The sequence below is a fragment of the Rhopalosiphum padi genome, chromosome 3 (assembly GCF_020882245.1).
Source record: "Rhopalosiphum padi isolate XX-2018 chromosome 3, ASM2088224v1, whole genome shotgun sequence".
Classification (NCBI taxonomy): Eukaryota; Metazoa; Arthropoda; class Insecta; order Hemiptera; family Aphididae; genus Rhopalosiphum; species Rhopalosiphum padi.
Genome location: NC_083599.1, coordinates 46,121,050 through 46,141,914, shown reverse-complemented (window position 1 = coordinate 46,141,914; position 20,865 = coordinate 46,121,050). Strand labels below are relative to the sequence as shown.

The 20,865-nt window shown below is 28.9% G+C and overlaps 2 protein-coding genes and 1 long non-coding RNA gene across 3 annotated transcripts in view; 1 reads left to right on the top strand and 2 right to left on the bottom strand.

The window, feature by feature from the left end:
• Window positions 1-6,839, top strand: part of LOC132924727 (uncharacterized) — a 30,353-nt gene extending 23,514 nt beyond the window's left edge. The window contains exon 7 of the long non-coding RNA XR_009661379.1: window positions 5,580-6,839. This is a non-coding gene — a long non-coding RNA (uncharacterized LOC132924727). The remainder of the gene's footprint in view (window positions 1-5,579) is intronic.
• An 11,145-nt stretch (window positions 6,840-17,984) lies between these two features.
• Window positions 17,985-19,387, bottom strand: LOC132925133 (52 kDa repressor of the inhibitor of the protein kinase-like). Its single transcript, XM_060989553.1, has 3 exons — window positions 18,607-19,387; window positions 18,400-18,544; window positions 17,985-18,123 (listed from the first exon to the last, which is right to left on the bottom strand). Exons 1-3 carry the CDS (start codon window positions 19,385-19,387, stop codon window positions 17,985-17,987), a joined length of 1,065 nt encoding a protein of 354 aa, XP_060845536.1.
• A 37-nt stretch (window positions 19,388-19,424) lies between these two features.
• On the bottom strand, window positions 19,425-20,557 carry LOC132924504 (uncharacterized). Its single transcript, XM_060988868.1, has 2 exons — window positions 20,076-20,557; window positions 19,425-19,467 (listed from the first exon to the last, which is right to left on the bottom strand). Exons 1-2 carry the CDS (start codon window positions 20,555-20,557, stop codon window positions 19,425-19,427), a joined length of 525 nt encoding a protein of 174 aa, XP_060844851.1.
• Window positions 20,558-20,865: the final 308 nt, after the last annotated feature.

Sequence of the window (20,865 nt, the reverse complement as noted above, 5' to 3'; positions counted from 1 at the left end):
AAACAAATTTACTCAATAACTATCGACCAATCTCAATGATTTCAAATATTGCAAAAATATTTGAAAAAATTACTAAAGATAGACTTGTTTCATTCCTAGATACAAACAATATTATACATCAATCACAATATGGTTTCCAAAAAGGTAAAGGCACAGATCAAGCCATCGCTAAAGTGACTGAATTTATTTATAAATCCTTAGATGATAGTAAAAAATGTGCTACGGTCTATTTAGACCTTGCTAAGGCATTCGATACTATTGATCATAGCATACTATTACACAAGATAGAACAATTAGGATTACGAAATAAAGCTCTACAGCTATTTTGTTCATACTTAAGTGATAGAAAACAATGTGTCAAAATAAATGATTTTATCAGTTCACTAAATATTGTAAAATGTGGTGTACCGCAAGGAACAGTCATCTCCCCCATACTTTTCAATATACAGCTAAATGATATTCACACACTCCCCTTAAAAAGTAAACTAATTTGCTATGCAGATGATACAGTTGTGCTATGTATAGGTGACTCGTGGGATGAGATATTTAATATAATAAAAACCGACTTAAAATTGATAAAAAAATGAAAATAATTTATTTCTTAATTTAGAAAAAACATTTGTTGTCCCTCATGCCTTAATAGAAAATGTACTACCTACTAAAACAAAAATAAAAATTCATAATGACCCCTGCACACTAGACAATAATTGCTTTTGTGATTCAATAAATATTGAATATAACGTTAACTATTTAGGTATCGAAATAAATAGCAATATGAAATGGAAAAACCAAATTGAACAATTAAGAAGAAAACTTAGAAAAATGATGTATATATTAAGAAATTTAAATAAAGTTCTAGAATTACAAAAAATACGTCAGGTTTATTTAGCGTTGGTTGAATCGATTATCTCATATGGAATAATAGGCTGGGGTGGTGCTTTCGAAAATACTATAAGTCACCTACCAATATGTCAAAATCAAATTATAAGATTATTACTCAATAAAGATCGTATGTATCCAACAAAAAACTTATATATTGAATTAAATGTACTTCCTATAAAAAAATATATTTAAAAATAACAGCTATTTTCATAAAAAATCATAACTTATTGCAACCAATGCGATGGAGCCAACATTAGATACGCAAAAAATCATTATTACATAAAAAAAAGTAAAAAAAACCACTACAAGCAGATATTTTGAAACAATTGGTACCAAACTATACAATAAAATACCATCTTATATAACAAACCTCCCAATAAACTTATTTAAAAGGAACATTCTACAATGGCTATTGGATTCTCCTTACGAATTAAATTTATAATAATATATTTCTGTATTTATTTTCAATTGTTAATTCTATTATAAGTTACCTAACTCAATTTGTATACACCTTAAATCTTCATACGCTTATTTCTTTTTATATATTTTCGTTTTAACTTTATACTTGTAATTTGTATGTAATTATTATATTTTTGAACTCCTGGGCCCCCACACGAGTCATCTCAGTGGGGCCCAGTATTCATATGTATATGAAATTAAATTAAATAAATAAATAAATAAATAAAATATATATATATATATAAATTAACTACTTTTATCCTGGTAAAGGTTAGAGCTGGAATTAATAAATAATATCAAACAATTATTTTAAAGTATTTTTTTGCATTGTTACTAAGATTTAATATTAAATATATATTTTAAATAACAAATTGTCATTTAGTTAATAATTATTTTAATACACAATCTACCTTTCATTTTTTCGTGGATGATTATAGAGACCAACCATTTTTCATTTTTTTTTCTGGCGTAAGAACCACAATTAATGATTCATATAGGTATCTATAAAACTTAATGATTAAGAATAGGTACAATAAATATAACCTTATTTTAACATTTTTAATTGTGTTATATCTAGATAAATTATATTATAACATTTATAACACACATTTAGAAATATTAATTATAGAAATTATTTACCCAAATTTAGGTAAAATTATATCATAATAAATAATGAAATACATAAATTATTTAAAAAATGAGGAATTAAAAACATTTGGAATTGTTAGGGATTTGTTGTTTGCTTTCTCACACATAAAAATATAAACATTAACATTACCAAAAGATTCATTTATGTTTTTTAGAGTAAATAGTAAGTATTAATGGAAATTTTGTACACAGGGAAAAGTGTCCCTCCCTGAACTTAGAGTTTTATGATATTGCTAAGGTTAAGACAGAAATTAATACTTTACCAACATTTGCCATAAAATAACTACATTTAAAAATAAATATAATTGATAATGAATTATAGTATTTTAATATTTTTTAATTAATTGGAATTTTGTGTATTAAAGTATTTGTTTCATTATTTAGTTGTATTATTTTAAATTGAGATTTGATTTTGTTATGATATGATGTCATACAATATGACCTTTTTTTCATTTTTGATAGAACTTTTACTTGTATACTTGGATAATAAATTCTCACAATTTTTTTATAGAATATATAATATAGTATTAAAACCTATTTATTCATAAACTAGTTAATATTTTATAATGTAAAATAATTAAATATTTATAAAACTTAAGAAAAGTTTTGATAGTAATTATCTGATGAAGTTAAAGCCGCTGATAGAGAACGAGTAATATTTTTAGTATTGTATTTTTGATTAGCTTTGTTATCACTCTGACAAATTTAAAGTAAATTATGCTTTCATAGCTTTTGAATTGTTTTGTTAAAAGATCCTTATTAAAAGAACAGTGTTAGGTAACTATTATTTAAGAATATAATATCATTCATCAAACAAGTTTTTTTTATTTAATATTTTCTGTTTGTCTTTGAACTACTTAAATTCTTTCTTATTTAGTATAACTTTTTTCAATTAAGTTTAATGGCTTTGCACAACTTTTAGACCAAGTATATTCATGATATTGTTATAGACTCAAACTATTGGAATCGCTTCAATGGTAAATGAACCACAGAATAGGTACTTTACATTGATCAATAAAAATGCTAATTTAAATTAAATAATAATGTTGTCATAAATTATACAAATATTATCATAATTTATGAAATCTAAAATAAATATATACAATTTTTTACAATCGACATACATACATTTATAGATTTTTTAAATTTATAACAATGTAGTGTTATTTATTTTTAGTATAAAGAAGGAAACGCAATCTTAATATTTCTATCATCGTAAATACCTTTTAAATAGTATATATTTCTTCCAACATTTATCATCAATATCGATAGATGTTAAATGATATTAAAAATTACTAACACAAGCAATTTTAAAAATCATAGGTTTTAATTAAAGTGACTACTGGAATAAATTATTTACAAATAAAAATGTTTTTTAGTAACATATTTGTAATAAATGTTAAATACTATCATAATTAATAGTTAAAAATAATCATTAATTCATTTACTAATACAAAATGATTTTATTTTTATTGAGTCATTTTTAATCTGTTCAATAGGTTCAACCTCTTTCTTAAGTTTTCAAATGGAAACAAGATCAATTATTTAATAAACCCTACTGCCGTACTTATCATAACATATAAAATCATCACAAGTATATAACAGTGAATGAACATTATGTGATATAAATTCATCACCATAAAGCTCACCAAACTATTTTTAAAAAGTAAATTAATAGCCCATTTGTAAAATTTACTTTTAATTTGACTTAATAATATAATTGTGATAACATGTAGTATGTGTAGTATGTTATAGTGTGTTTTTGATATACATTGTATACTATACACAATAAATTAAAATATTTTGGTTTACTTATAAATAATTTTATAACTACAGTCTACAGGTACGCTATTTAATTTTTAAAAATCTGAATTCAATGGCTTTATCACTTGATTTAACTTGCCAAGTTATTTAGAAAAATCACAAATGAAATAATAAAACTGTTAAGATTTTTCAATTAATGGTACTGGCGAGGGGTTAGTATATCATTGTAGCTTTTGTACAGGTTTTTTTTTGTCGTTTGACATAGAAGATTCTGCTATTGTATTTTTGTCAGAGAATGGTTTACTTTTTTTGATATGTGTTACACCTTACACGTTCAGATAAATTTGGTATTATTTAAATTTCTTTTGAAATTTGTTGTGATATAAGAATAATTTGAGATCAATTATTTCGACAATTTTCGAAGGTCTTTCGTTAAATCAAGATTATAATTTTAATTTAAAGATACTCTTTTAAGAATGTTTTCTCTTCTTGACGACTTTTTTACATAAAAAATAAGCAAATTATGTAACTCGTGGTTAGAATAAATGTAATATGTTATCTCACCCTATACCCAACGGGTTTCTCAGAAAACAACTGATAAGAGTGTTTTTTTTAAATCAGAGTTTTAAATTTTGAGATCAGCAACTGCATTTTATCGTTTCTTCCATGTGATTATATTACTTTATTTTATCACGATTTGATCTGCGCCGGGACGTTCCAAGCATTCTCTCGCATGCGTTAGGTTAGGACTTAAGATTTTGACAGCATGGTTTCTTATCAATGATTCCTAAACCTAAGAGAGTCGTGATAAATAATAATAATTCCATATTCAATATCCGACCTTCGTATTTCGTTTATAATAAACAAACAATGTACATTACACACAAATACACATCAAATTTATTTTCATTTACGATTAATACATATTTTTTTATATTATTATTAAAGATTTTCTAATAATATTTTATTCTACTGAACTTTATTTATATTTTCAGGAATACATTTTCGTTTTCTTTTATTATTAATCTAAGTTTTCTTAAAATATTTCTCTTCATTTTTAATGAGTTAAGTTAATATTTTATGACAATATATATTTCTTAACGCCATTTTCGTCATCTTTCGGTAAGTTAGATTTATTATACATTGGGAAGGATGGCGATTACGGTATCGCACGACGAACGACTTCCAGAGCACCATAGCGACGGACTTCAGTCGACCCGCGAAGACCTAAGATAGCAGGTGATAAATAATAATAACTGTAACTGTAAGAGGGTAAGTCTTGTTTTGTCTGAAAAAACTTGTATTTATTATATTTTGATGTCAAATAAATTATGGTGACGTCGTGGAAGGAATTCGAAAGCTGTTCCCACGGCCCCTTCGGTTTAAAACTATAAAAAAAGATTTATTATACATACCCATCATCATTTCAATCTTGCTTCTTATTTGAAGACTTTTTTTCTGAGTCTTCCTTAAATTCAAAATTATTTAATTAATTCTCTATCACTAAATGATTTTCAAATAAAATTAGAGGAGTTATTGATATATTATATGATATTTATTAATTGTCAATATATTTATTGTCTCTAGCACATAACATGGTCCTTAAAAGTGCATTTTTATGTATGCATACAAATTTGGCAAAATATATTACAGTGTAGTACCTAAACAATTATGACAAATTGCAACTGTTTTCTCTACTTTGTACCTATGTAATGTTGTTAACTGTTATCATTTTACTGTTAAGATATCTAATCAATGCTTATATATAAAAATTAACAGTAATGTATGTTTATTTTTACTTTTGTATGTGGATGATGTTTTACTAGTGAGCAGCTCTATGAAGTCAATGGATGGATGACTTTAGAAGAACGCCGAAAGAAGAATTTTAATTAACCGATCAAGATGAAGCAAAATCGTTTTTAGGTATTAAAATAGAACGTACTAAAGAAACTATGAAAATTAGTCAAACTCATTATTTGCAAAAGTTATTGAAGAAATTTTCAATGGAAGACTGCAAGCCGATATCGACACCTATAGACACAAAATTTAATACAGAAAATGGAGAGACAACCAATAAACCTTATCGCGAATTAATTGGAGTCTTATGTATGTAATGATTCAAACAAGACCAGATTTAAGCGTTGCAGTTAATTTATTTAGTCGATATCAGTCTCAACCAACAGACAGCTTGTATAATTAACTAAAAAGAGTACTATGCTATGTGAAGGGTACTACTGATGATGGTCTTATATATACAAAAGGTAAGGAAGTAAGCCCATTAAGGGGATTTGTTGATGCAGATTTCGCTAATGACATCCACGATAGAAAATCTACCTCTGGATACTTATTTAAAATATACGGATCTAAAGTTTGCTGGTCAACAAGAAAGCAATCAACAGTAGCACTTTCTTCAACAGAGGCTGAATATCTATTTTCTCATTGGCATCGGCTATACAAGAAGCTATGTGGCTCAAAGGTTTACTTGTTGAAATTAGTGTTATAGGAATAGATAAACAAATTGTTTTATATGAAGACAATCAATCCTGCATCAAAATTGCTGAAAAGCCAAAAAAAACACCAATAATTTAAACATCTAGATACCCAGTACAATTTCATTAATGAATCCATTGCCAACAATGAAATAAAACTGGAGTATATTCGATTAGAAAATCAGCTAGGCGATATTCTTACTAAACCACTGCCAGCTTCAACATTTATGAGACTGAAGAAACCTATTGGTGTCAATGAATACTAAGATTAGTGAGATTAGTTTTATTATATTATGATTTATGTAATTATGTTATATTAGTTATATTGTTTTATATGTTTATTATTATTTTATTATTATATGTATACTAGAAATTTATAAATGTTAATAGTTACAAGATTAAGTGGGAGTGTTGTTAACTGGTATCATTTTACTGTTAAGATATAAGTGTTATCATTATGTAATCTTGTACACACCTAAGCTAAAAAAATTGTACTTAACCATGTTCCTTTCTTTCATGTGGTTGTGTGTGCGTTATAGTAACGTTTTGTACGAATATGGTACTTTATTAAAAATCTCAATATGAGTTGTACTGAAATAGCTGATACTTATTTTGTCATCTATAATAAACAACATGTAATAGTCGTATATTTTTCAGATATAACCATCCAAAAGTAATCAAAATTTGTTGTTTGGGATGAAAGTGGACTGTATGAAATAATTGGAAAAAAAAGGCAATAAAAAATAAAAATAAAATAAAACAAATGATGTTTGTTGGTAAATTACCGCAATGATGGAATAATATTGATTAATAATTAAATATAAAACAAAATAATAAAACCAATAGACTGGTTATAAATCAGTAGGTATATATGTATAAGTGGGCACAAAAGTATGCCGGCCGACAGAGGGACTAATTCTATCTTATAAAATAATATTAAAATGACTACTAATAATATAAATACGGTAGATAATATAGGTATAGATATATAAAATAATAATAACAAAATAACGATACGCGAAGATGGTGATAGTCGAATGATGATCGTGATTGGTAGATGGCAAAGGGTGAATGGTATGTATGGTGTTGTAATCGGGTAGTTGGCGGTGTCAAACGGTTGACAACGATGGTAGCACAAGACGGCACAAAAAATGGTACGGTATTGTGTTGTATAAATCATACACAACAAAAACAAAAAAGTGTTATAGCCGACGTACAACGACTCGAGCGACGATCACGACAACATTGCATGAAGTGCACGTAAGGTATCTCATCCGAACGTCGGTGTTCGGTGCTGTGCACTTTGAGTTGCCGATAGGTTGATACCGTTTACAAAAATATACAAATACAAATAAAACTAATTATACAAATAAAACAAACAATAGGAAGTACGGATGAGACTAGGAGAGGCGATTAATATCCTAAACATTTGCAATTGTATTTGATAATATATTAGTAGTCTTATTGTGACTTGCAATAATTTTTACTAACTTTGAAGATCTTTTTTGTTTAGACATTTCAATCATCTTTTCAAAACTCTTATCTCGTACTAATGACTAATATTATTATTACATGAATATCCAAGTTTATTCGCTTACTGTTTTCCGTCGAGGTACGAATGTTTTATATTTTTGTGTAGTGCCTCTAAGTACATATTAGTGTTTATTCCACAAGGATTTCTGTTGAAATAAGCCCATTTTTCAATTTTTGTTGAATAATTTTTCACAAAATATTTACCAAATTCAACTGTATTTGTATCATTTATGAATTGTGATGTTACTTGAGATATTTCAACATAAAGTCCTCCTTGTTCTGCCTCTGTATCGCGCAATAATGTTTTTATGGTTTTATTTATACACACAATTTTTTACACTGGTACGCATTTTACATACATTTTTAAACCCGTTTCTTAAAACATTCCATGTTCATAATAACTGCTTTTAAACTGGCTTCATTACTCTACTCCAAGTATTATAATATGCTAGCTTGTCATCAGACATAAAAATATAAGGATTGATTTTACTAATAAAATTGTTAACGTGTTAATTGAAAAGCAAGAAGAAACTGGATATCCATTTCCATATCTATCAATAACAACAGTTGTGTATAATTTATCAAACTATACAAGTATTATAAAGTATTGACTTCTGTTTTCTGTTAATTTAACTCATACATAATATGTTATAAATAATTATTTTAAAACTGATAAGTGTGACGAAGTATATGAAGTATTTATCTTAAGTTAAATTAAAACATTTACTAAAAGTACCTAGCTCTTTTTTTTTTTTTAATTTTTTTTAATTTACCTTCCATAGTATTAAATTTGATTAATTCTACTTTAATATTCTGATTATGGTTAGTCTGTAAGTGGTTTATAAGTAATTTGAAAGTTTTTAGTTTTTTTGTTTTGTGCACATTTATCTGATCGGTAAACACATAATAAACAATACAAATAGAAGTACCTACGACATATTTATACGATAAATAGTATTTTATTCTTTTAGAATGAATGGTAACTAAATTTTTATCGAGTTTTATCCATTCCTAAATAAAAATGGTTTAAAAAAATGTTTAATCCATACACGGGTTTTACAGTTTATTACCATATTGGTGCAATTTGAGTCTTAAATTTGGGGGCTATTATAATTTTATAATTTGCATGTATGTACTGTTTGTATGATCTCTGAGCTTTATAAAGGTGGAAGGGGATATAAACAAATCATTTTGGGGAGGGCAATGATTTATTTTGAGGGGATTTAGCCCCCTCCCAAGCCCCCTTCAATTTGCGCTTATGGAATAATAAAATAAATAACATTCACAATACAAAATCATTTACTTAGATTACATTTTAAGTAACTACATTTTATTATGTGTAAATTAAAAAGGATAAACATTAAACACTGTAAATTAAAAAGAAAAATAACTTAAAATATTGGTTCAAGTTTGATTCATATTATTAGATTATAGGTAATGTTTGTACCAACGAGCCTTTTAACAAGGTTATCGTCGGGCACACGGTCCTCCGGAGCCTTGGGAGTAATAGGTAACACTTGTTTGTAAAAATGATTATAACCAAAGATATAAATAATACGAGGTATATATTTTACACATAAATATTAACTGTACGCGACTACGAGCGTGTAGCGTGGGCGGGGAACACCGCTCTGAGGGAACACTCAATGATGGGCGGAACTGCCTGGGGCTATGCTGAACTGCGGTTGATCTTTGATTGAAGGCGGAGCTGCTATATCTCGGAACTGAAGACTTCAGGAACACGTGGATCGGGGAGCACCGGAACGTCGCGCACGCGAATCAACGTCGTATCGACACTCGCATGTTAAATGACGTTTTCGATCGGGAGCTCGATGCGATCGTATAGTTAAATCGAATAGATTTATAATATGCTGATAGAGAAATATCAACGGAGCAATCTTGTGGTGCGAGCACACCTATTGGCAACAAGATGTCCGTTAACACGTGAGCACGTGAATGTACGCAACGGCGAACGGAACAGAGCGCGACGTAATTATTACGAATTCGATCGGAGCTCGATGTATGGATCATACAGTAAATCGGATCAGATTATAATAAGCTTTTACAGCAATAGCAATAATAACGAATATTGCAAGTGAGAATACACTTCGTACGACAAAAATGGCCGTTAACATGAGAGCACGTGAATCGTAAACAACGACAACGACCGTTGGCGGCGGCGTATGCGTCGTTGCCCGAACCAGGGCGACGTACACGTCAGTGGTGCCAACTTCGCTGGTAACCGAGCGCGGTCACTTATCATACCCCTGTCCAAGACCAGCGGTAATCAGTTTTGGACAAAAGGATCGAACAGGTAATCTTAGATTAAAATAATATTTGTTTATAAACTCGTAATTAGTAACTAAATCGTACAACACAATTATAATTTATACATTGAACGGGCGCGACGGCTGATTATGAATAGGTATATATTGTATGCATGTGTAATGTGTATTGATTTTCAGTTTATCGCTGTTTTGTATCTATGTTCTTCGAAGTTCTTAGCTGAATGCTATTATCATGACCAAATTCCTATAATGGATATCGTAAACGTCGTTATTTTGGTGAAAATATAAATATTTATGTAGCCGTAACAAAAATTCATTCATGTCATTTCACGGACATACGGTTGAAATCACCAGATTTATGTATACGCGTATATCCTACGAGAATACATGCATGGATACAAACAGTATACAAACGTTGTATTTAACTTGAGTAAGTAATAAAATAAATCCTCTTTGGAGTACTTACTGGATTAGGTAAAAGATGTGTTAGAATGAATTTGTATCGAATTATTAATTCAAAACTAGCTTCGGGTGTGTCTCGCTTTGAGTGAAACTCGCTTTGAGCGAAACTCGCTGTAAGTGAATACCCTAGGACGGATGAAAGAGCTTGAAAGTGGAAAGTTTTCAAAAAAGAAATACCTACCGCTGATTGGTAGTACTGCGAGTCTTATCGGGATGAATGATGATAAGGCGGTTGTTGTCGGAAATTAATAAGACGTTCGTGGCGTCGATAATAATATTATTTTTAAATTATTATTATAATGCCTCGATTCTCGGTTTGTGGAAGCCGCCTTCGAGGGGGTCGAGTGAAAATCGTTTCAAGGAAAATTCGGTTGGAAATGGTAGTCGGGTGTTTAGAAATCGGTCACATATATAGTTTGTCTCGAGGCTTGCCCGGCTCTTTTTTGAATGTATAAAAAATAAAGAAGTACGAAAAATGGTAATCGAGTGTCTAGCTATCAGTCCTCATTCGATGCAAATCGATACCTGTGCTGGGCAATACGCCTACGGCGGATTGTTATACCTCCTGACGTCGAAAGTCTGATGTCGTATAGTAGGAGAAAAAGTTTAAGTCGAACGAAGTGTTATAACGTCCCATCTACGTCCTATTTACTGCGTCGAATTGCAGACTATGTGGGCGCAAATTATGAAATCTGAATTTTTTATTTTCTAAAAATTGAATATACTTTAAGTGTTACCAAACCCCTCAGGTAGGCAATCAGACTGCGTCGGATCGCGTACAGTGTGAGTATTATGAGTTATTATAAGTGAAATAATCCACAATACATTTATTACATCAGGTTGTAATTAAATATTAGTGTGCATACCCGATCTATATGACTTTAATAAATACATTATAGCACAGTCTCTTAAAATATTTTCTAGGTATTCCATACATACACATATTGTGTTTCATCAGGTAGGTACCAATCTTTTTTACAATATAATAAATATAGAAATATAATTAAATTTTTTAAAAAATAAATAATATAATACAACATACTCAGTGGTAGTGAATAAGTACTATTACAAAAAACATAATAACAAAGCTGATACCAAAACATATATATTTAACACTTGCAATATATTATATGTTCGATTCAAAAAGAAAATTAGTACATATGTATTGAAATACTGCTTTTTATTAGTTGAGTAATAAAAAAAATAGACCGACGTTGCCAGCAAAATCGTATAAAAATAAAAAAAAAATGCAAAAAATGATTCGCAGTGCTAATCAAAGCGCCGCCGGGATTTTCGCCGGAGCGGGATTTGATCTCGTTTACCTGTATAATTCCTATCCTAACCTAACGCCTAATCCTATCGACTACAGTTTGAGTTGAGGACCCACGACAAATCTCGAGCACTTAAACCGTTTCCGAACCGTCACCGAATTCGCGTTGTACGTCGTTTTACTCGTTAATTCGTATTTCATTACACGCACAGACATTCTCGTTGATTTTCTTTTGAATATATTTGTAATCGATATCCCTTTTATGCGTATTATATTTATATTATGTATTAAACGACTTATATATGTCTCATACACAATCGCTTGTCGTGATCACACGACAGAATAATAATAACGTATACTACGCGAATACGGAATATATAATAATAATAACGTATACTACGGGAAAAAAACCGTAGAAAAGTAATAATATAAATAATAATAATAGTAATAATCGTACAGTTGTCCGACGCCGTCGTGATAAGCGGCCGGGCGGGGCTTGGGAAAAATTTAATTTTCTGATTGGAAAACACTCAAATTACAGCTAGCGCCGACGGGAAACGGGCGAACGACGTCCCGTTTTATAATATAAGATTACAGATAAATGCATATATTATAAGCTAGATGGCAGCACATATCATAAAATAACGTTTCTTTACACCGAATCATATCGCTTTGTTAAATAATATTAGTTAGATTGTTGTTAATGTTTACCTATTATTTATTTACGTATCTACGTTCTTCGAAGTTCGAACAGTCGAACTTCATTATGGCCAAATACTAATTATAGATATCGTAAACGTCGTAATTTCGGCAAAAATATAAATACTTAAATAGCCGTAATAAAAATAATATCAATAGTTCTAAATTATATACAACTATAAGTACAATATATTATAAGGTAGGTGGCAGCACAAGTATTAAAATAATATTTTTCCCTCTGAATCATATCGCTTTGTTAAACATTAGTTAGCTTATATGCTTAAAAAAATGTCTGTTGATTGATATAAAACAATTAATAATTATAATACATTTTTAGCATTTATGACATAGATATTCAGAAATTTTACAAACAATTTTCATCCCGTTATCAGTATATTATTATGGTTAATATGTTTTGACGTCATATAGCACTAGCAGTAAACGACTTTTTCCTCCAACCATAATATTTTATATTACTATTATTGTTATTAATTGTTAGGCAATTTTACGTTGTTTTTTTTTTATTAACATAACCTTTGGTAAATAATATTTATAAAAAAATTCAAATTTATTTTGAATAGTGGTAATAATAGTTGTTAAAATAATAATTTTTATAAGAAATTGAAACCCCTAAAGAAGATAGCGTTTTAATGTGAATTATAAACAATTAATGAATGAATAAATCAATTAATAAATCAATTAATGTGAAATGATAATGAATGATGTTATAACAAATATTATAAAAATAAACATGTATCATGATTCACGAGGAAGACATATTAGTTTTAATAATATAACAAATAATAAGAAATCCTTAACTACTAAAATTTAAGTTTTTTTTAAGTTTAAAATACTTAAATATTTTGATAAATTAAAACGTTTAACTCAATAAAGAATAAAAATATTACTTTTAGGAAACATTTAGTATCATCTTTAAAATTAATTCCGATACTTCATATGAAAGATAGTAAATATAATCTAAAGGATCCCACACCCGTCGGTGATCTTTAGTCGTAAAAACAGGCATACGTAGTATGAATATAACTCGCCTACAATATTTTGTTGTGCAAGACATTTGAAGTTTAAAATATGTATTTTTGCTCTAAAATCAAATGTAAATGAGTCTTACTCGAATCACATTTACACATTTTGACGGGAAAAAAATATAAATGTAGTCCCGTCAGGTGCTGCTCTCAAGCGGCACCGTGAATTTCAACAACGGCGGAACTACACACATTGCAGTGCAACTGGCAGCGTCGATAATAATTGTGCCACGTCATTCGTTGTTGCAGAGGTGCATTGGTGTACGTTGTTGTCAGCATGAGTTGAGTTTCTATACGTTACGTATAGTTTAAAATAGCATAGTCATGCATGCAGTGTTGCCGTATGTAGCGAGATTTCGCTGTAATATGGTGCAGTGATGCGGCGGTTTCGGTGTACCATTTTAAATAAGAAAACACGTTGGTATTAATATTATCGACTACACAACGTATGCAAATAATAATTTTTTATTTGTCTATAAACAAAATGTTGATTATGAAAAGCTAATAATCGAGATGAGTTAATAGAGATTGTATAGGATATTGGGATGTAGGCTGAGAACATTATTTGGTATGAAATTTCTTTAGTTATAGCTTATTTATACCTACAAAAATCGAGAAGAATCGTCAACAGCTCGAAAAGAAAAAAAAATGTTAGCATATTCATAATTGCCTAATGTAAATTAAAACGATTATTATAATAAACACTTGACAAATTAATCATATAATTTAAATCAAAAGATATACAACATACGTACAACATTTATGAAGTTAATATCAATTATCAGGAAATAGAATATTTAAAAATCTTAAAAACTAATAATAATAAATGATACAACATATAAATTAAGTAAAATAAATTAAATAACTAGCTGATCCCGTGCACTTCATTGCCCATTAAAAGTGCCAACTATAATATTATGTTTTATTTTATATAATGAATTACTCGACGTTACCCTTCGTTTAAAACGAACACTGAGCTTAACACGATTGTAAGCCGTCCTCTGATCATTAACTAATTTTGGTTCATTTTCAGTAATATACTCGTTTAATTAATTTACATCATACGGTTTTCGGAACGCTACTTCTAACGGATCCAAATTATTATGTGAATTATTCCTTTTTGATGCAGGAAGCCCAAAATCAGTTAATGATTTATCACAAATCTCATGAATCTTATCTTCAATTATGATAAGTGCGTCATTGTATATATCATCACTATATGCTAATGTCATATCCTGATTCTCATTACTCATTTTTTCTTTTGCATTTCTTTCAAACGCAAAAAAATCTATTTAGATAGATGAATTCAAAATCCGACTTCTAAGTGGGTAAAAGCTATAGATATATGTATTTTTTAATTGTTTAATAATATTTGTTATTTCTTCTAAGCGGTTGCTAGGATACTAAATATATGTCTAATAAGCGGTTAATAATTCTTTTTTGTTTCATTTTTTACTGATGTTTCGCTCCTATTGGTCACAGCGTAATGTTATATAGCTTAAAGCCTTCCTCGAAAAATGGACTATCCAACACAAAAATAATTTTTAAATTCGAACCAGTAGTTCCTGAGATTAGTGCGTTCAAACAAACAAACTCTTCAGCTTTATAATATTAGTATAGATGATGAACACTAGATAATATTAAACATAAATTAATAGGCCAAGTTACACATCACACGTAACGCGTATGTTAATATTTTCCACATAATTATTTATATTTTATAATATTATTAGCTTACAAAATAAGTTATTAAAGATATTTTAAAAACTAACTGATGAATTATATTATATAATTAATTAATTAATTAATATAAGTCATATATAATTAATCAGACATAATTGATATTATAGTATGATTCAAATATATTAAAAAATCTACTTAATCAAATTTTTATACTTTGTTATACTGTTATGGAACTGATGCATTTAAAAATCTTTTATGATTTTGTCGTCAAAGTCAGATTTAATCGGTAGAGAAGTATGTCATATTTAACTCTCTCTATCTATTTAATAGTACATCAAATGTACAGTTCACTGTCTCTTACTCTTAAAAGCCTATAAACCTCGATTCATTTGTCGATTGCGCAACTAGGTACCTATTTCATTAGGTTATAGAACATTTCATATTTAAAAAATCACAGGTTATTCGAAATAAATAAATAATGCACCATCCTGCACTCCGATATACTGTCATATTTTAAGTTTAAAATAAGTATTTTTGCTCTTAAACCAAAATTAAACATGTTCTAACCAGACTGCGTAAAGATATTTCGAAATTGTTATGAATAAATGTAGTCCTGTTAGGTGCTGCCCCCAAGCGGCACCGTGTTCAATGACAGCAGCCAGTTATACTATAACGTAACCGGCAACGTCGATAGTTGCGTAACGCGATGTGTTGTTGCCAAGTGTATTGTAATGCGTTGTGATGGTGTCGCTGCAACATGCTGTGGTTATCAATTACAAAATACGTGCTTAAAACAGCCCCATTAAGTATTTTTCCTAAATATTTGAATGATAGATTGTGTGATAAAACCTGAATAATTCTTTTTGTTACGTCAAAAATGACAAAAAAATGTTCTTTCTAAAAAGTGATTAACTTTCTAGATAACTATCACGTATTACAATTACAAAGATTATTTATTTATAAACAACTTAACAGACCTAGGTCCTTTATAATAATATATTATTGTGTATGAACATTAAAAAAAACAAAAAAAATAAAAAAAAATTATTACAATAAATGAATTGATAAAAAATATATAGGTACATGAAGTTTACATAAAATTAGCTTATATTTCACTATCTCTTAAAAATAATATAGCATAGTATTTAAAACTATCACGAGTAGATGAAAAAAAATCTAATGAATATAAAGAAGAGAAGATGTTATTAGCTATATTTAACGCGCGCGGGAAAAATGAACCAGCTGCTTGGTTTTACAGTTGTAAAACAGGATTATTAGTAAAAATTGATCTTAATAATTTGAAGAATACCTTCTGATTTTGGCTCCAAGTGAAGTCTAAATTTTTCTTTAGTAGGTCGCTAATAGATTGTATCTTAACTGCGTAAGCGGGCACAAACCTCCTAAAGAAACCCGTAAGACCTAAGAACCGCCGTACCTCATGCTTATTCTTTGGTTGTGGAAAACTGCATATTGCCTGTGATTTTTCACTACCCGGGTTGAGACCTTCTAGAATCAATATAAAACCTTGGAATGGTACGGTATCACATGCAAATTTGCATTTTCGTAACTTGAGTGTTAGTTTTGCTTCTTGAAGTGCCTTGTAAATCAATTCCAATCGTTCTAGCATCCCAGGAAAATCGTTTGCTAGAATAAGGATTTCATCCAGATATCATTTTGGCATTTTGCTATTTTATTTGGCAGTTTTCCCAGTAGATTTACCATCAGTTTTGAAAATATGTATGGAGCATTAGTAAGAACAAGCATCATCATCCTTTCAAACTGACCTGTTTGCATTTGTGTAATGAAAGCACTCTTTAGTTTAGCTTTCTCTGTAAGTAGTACTTGAAGATAACCTGAAGCCAAACTCAGAGAGCAGTACATCATAGTCCCCGCTAAATCTTCCATATAATCATCAAAATTTGCTACGGGAAAATTTGTTTTTATTGTTTTATTATTCAGTTGGCGGTAGTCTACTACGTACTAATCTATGTTCTCCATTCTTTTTTTGTGATCACCATGACAGGTGATGTACTGTGGCGGCTCGTGGTGTTCAAAGTAGGTGGTGTGCAATTATTTCAAAAGTTGATTAAACAAAAAAAATAATCAGTTCAAAATATAAATGTAATTAGTAAAATATTTATTAGCATTTTTAATTTTTATTTGTGCGACCGCTTGACGAGTGTGCAGTATGAACTGCACACCAAAGTCACATATAATTGCTGATTCCCCCACTCGATAACTAAACGTATTTTATACGGACGGGCGGTGTTCAGACTGAGCTGCACACCAATTTATGTGTATTTGTTACATAACTCAATTACATTTTAGGAGTATAATAATAATAAATTGCCTTTTTTGTTTTTAAAATTTAATTTTTTTATTTAATAAATACCTAAAGTTTAACAGATATTGTATTAAAATTAATAAATTAGTATACATTATTATTATACATTTTTACTATTATATCTATATTAATGTATGTGGTGTGCGCACACCTGCACACCTAGGCACGAGCCGCCACTGGTGATGTGTATTCTGAACAGTGGCGTATTTGGGATAATTTTTCAGGGGGGGGGCAAAATTCAAAAATCTCTCACTGTTACAATATCAGGAAATTTGAATGTAATTGGTACTTTATTCGTTGTTAGACACGGTTCTAACTTGTATACAGTTATAATCCTAAAAAATAATATAATAATATAAAATAATAAATAGTCAATATTAAAGTAGTTCAATTAGTAAAAAAAATAATTATATTATTAAGTCAATATTTTTTTTTTTTTGTGGCAGCAAACATATCAATAACTTCATCTATTTGTATGTCTCTGTTCCTGTGTATATTTAGTAAAGCCAATCCAACTAAGCGATCTTGCCCCATGTTTGACCTCAACCAAGTTTTTAACCTAAGTTGAAAAAGCAAAGCATAACAAAATAATAAAATTATCATGCATAAGCAAATAAGCAATAAGCAAATGACTATTTGGACATAGTGTAAAATTAGCTAGTTATAGCAGATAAGAAATTTACTATGAATAATTAATTCAAATTATACTTAAAAATTATCAGTGATATGTGGTAAAGCTAATAAAAGTGATTAAACTCATTAGTATAATACAATATTACAATAAATGTAAATTTTGTGTATCATTAGTTTAAATTTAATGAAATAAGGATCAAACCTTCTTAGTGTCGAAAAACTACGCTCAGCAGAGGCAACAGTAGTAGGCAAGCATGCAATTATATACAAAATTGTTTTAATATTTGGGTACAGTATACCATTACATTGGTCAATAGCTGTTAATGCATATTTTATTACATCTCCACCTGAAACACAATTAAAGCTTATAATTTCATAATATAATTATTTCATAGTAAATTATTATTACCTTCATTTTTTATTGATTTCCACTTTTCTTTCAATAGTTGTATTTCTGATTTTAATTGTGATTCTTCCAATAGTTCTAATAAGTCATCATCAAATCTATAACCATTTTTCATTATTGATACTATTGAGTCAATCTTTTCATCATTTACATCTACAATAAATTTTGGTATAAGTTGACTCAAAATTGTTACTGTCTGGTTTTGTTTACTTAAAAACCGTGACTTTAAATCTTTTAACACATTTTCCACCAATGGTATAAATAGAGACACCCTATAAAAATCTTCTGTAGTTTCAGATGGGTGATTAGAACGTTGAGTTTGACGTTTAGATAACCTTGGAGTTTTTACTTCAATTTCAAAGTCTTTCATTAATAAACAGCTCTCTTCAAATATTTGCTTAAATACTGTATCACAATTTGTAGGCATATTTTCCAAAATAGTTACTACATTTTGAATACATTCAAATGCAGCTAATATATCATTATCAATGCCTTGAAGTATTCTGCTTATAGGAGCTGTTACACATAATATGTTAGATAAGGCATTAATTGAAATTATAAATTCACATGTACACATAGCTGTTAAAAGAGTTTTAGCTTTAGATGATGAATCTAATTCATTCCATTCTGATATATTAGTCAGGGCTTCTATTATGTCAGACATTGAAGATTTAAAAATTGCTATGCTGTCATGGCGGTCCGTCCATTTCGTTTCACATAGACTTTTTAAGTGAGGTTTTCCATTTAAAACTGATTTTAGAACAAAGTTTCTTTTTGCAGACATATTAAAAAATGAAACAATTTCTTTTACAAGACCAACACTATTTCTTATACTTTGAACTGTTGATGATTTGGAAATGGCTAAATTTAATGCATGATTAGCACAAGAACAACGTATAGCATTTTTAGCAACTGATTGTATTATTTTAATAGCTCCCCTGATAGAAGATACCATTACAGAACATCCATCTGTACCTACTCCAACACAGTATTGAGGGTCTAAAGAAAAATGTTTCAATATCTTAAGAACAGTATTGCCCAAAATTTCACCAGTTAATTTTGGTTCTATGACAGTATTATAAGTAGTATCTTGGATGTTATGTTCATTAGAATCAACTGTTTTATTTTTACCATACATATATCTGTGACAATCAATAAATGCAATAAAATTTTCTTGAATTACACCTTTCTTAATGTATCTCAAAATAAGACTCATTTGAGAAACATGACTCATATCAGTAGTTTCGTCAAATAAAATACTGTAATATTTTGATTCTTTTACTTCATGTAAAATTTGTTGGGTTATTATTTGTTTACAACAATCTATCAATTCATTTTGGACTACAGGGCTAATATATGTTGCTTTTGAATGAGTAGTTGTTAAATGATTTTCTAAAGTAGAATCACCACCAAGTATTCTATATTTTAGAAGTTCACGAAAATTGCCCATGTTAACAGAGGAAACACTATCATCTAAAATATTACCTTCTTCACGATGCCCTCTAAATGGTATATTTTGGCGACCAAGGAATAAGATGGATTGTATTATTGGTATTAGTCTTTTTCGATTTTCAAGAACTTGACATAATCTTTCATTGTTTATTAAATTAATCACATCTTTTTTTGGATTAATAAGAGTTTTCAAAAAATCATTAGCAATTTGTATGGCATTTATATGATACTTATTATTGTTGTGCACCTCTAAGTCTCCATCTTTCCCAGTTAGATTTGAAAATTTAGTAATACATTTTTTTAAAGTTATTTTGTTATACTTACCACCTTTGACAATAAATAAAACACAATATTTGCAGAATAAACCAGATTTTAAGTTAGAATATGTCAGCCATTTGTATTGTTCAAAATGGTTTTTTCTCAATGATCTCTTAATACTTTTACCGTTTCTGATATTCAAAGTAAATGGATAAATAAAATCATTTGAAGGTATGTTATCCATATTGATAATTTTGGCCTTTACATGATCAGTTAATAAGCTATCAAATGTCCTTAAAAAATTACCTATGTCTACACTGTATATATCACTAGTTATATCAATATTTTTACTTATAGTGGCTGTCGGCTCATTATTGATTGGGAATGTTGTTGATGATTCTTTTGTATTAAAAAATGAATTTGAAAACAGAGGACAGTTGACATTTGTACTGTTATTGTCAGATGTACAATTTTTTTTAGATTTCAATTCTGAATTGTCATTAATGACATCAACAGAACGTTTTGCACCTTTTTTCAACACCCATTGGGTTA

Coding starts and splice junctions, on each gene's coding strand:
- LOC132924504 (XM_060988868.1), bottom strand. CDS start 20,557: ATGGATAACATACCTTCAAATGATTTTATTTATCCATTTACTTTGAAT. Junction 19,468..20,075: donor GAAGAAGGTAATATTTTAGA/TGATAGTGTTTC, acceptor ATGCATTAAATT/TAGCCATTTCCAAATCATCA.
- LOC132925133 (XM_060989553.1), bottom strand. CDS start 19,387: ATGTCTGCAAAAAGAAACTTTGTTCTAAAATCAGTTTTAAATGGAAAA. Junction 18,545..18,606: donor GAAATCAATAAAAAATGAAG/GTAATAATAATT, acceptor ATTGTGTTTCAG/GTGGAGATGTAATAAAATAT. Junction 18,124..18,399: donor AGTTTTTCGACACTAAGAAG/GTTTGATCCTTA, acceptor TTTTCAACTTAG/GTTAAAAACTTGGTTGAGGT.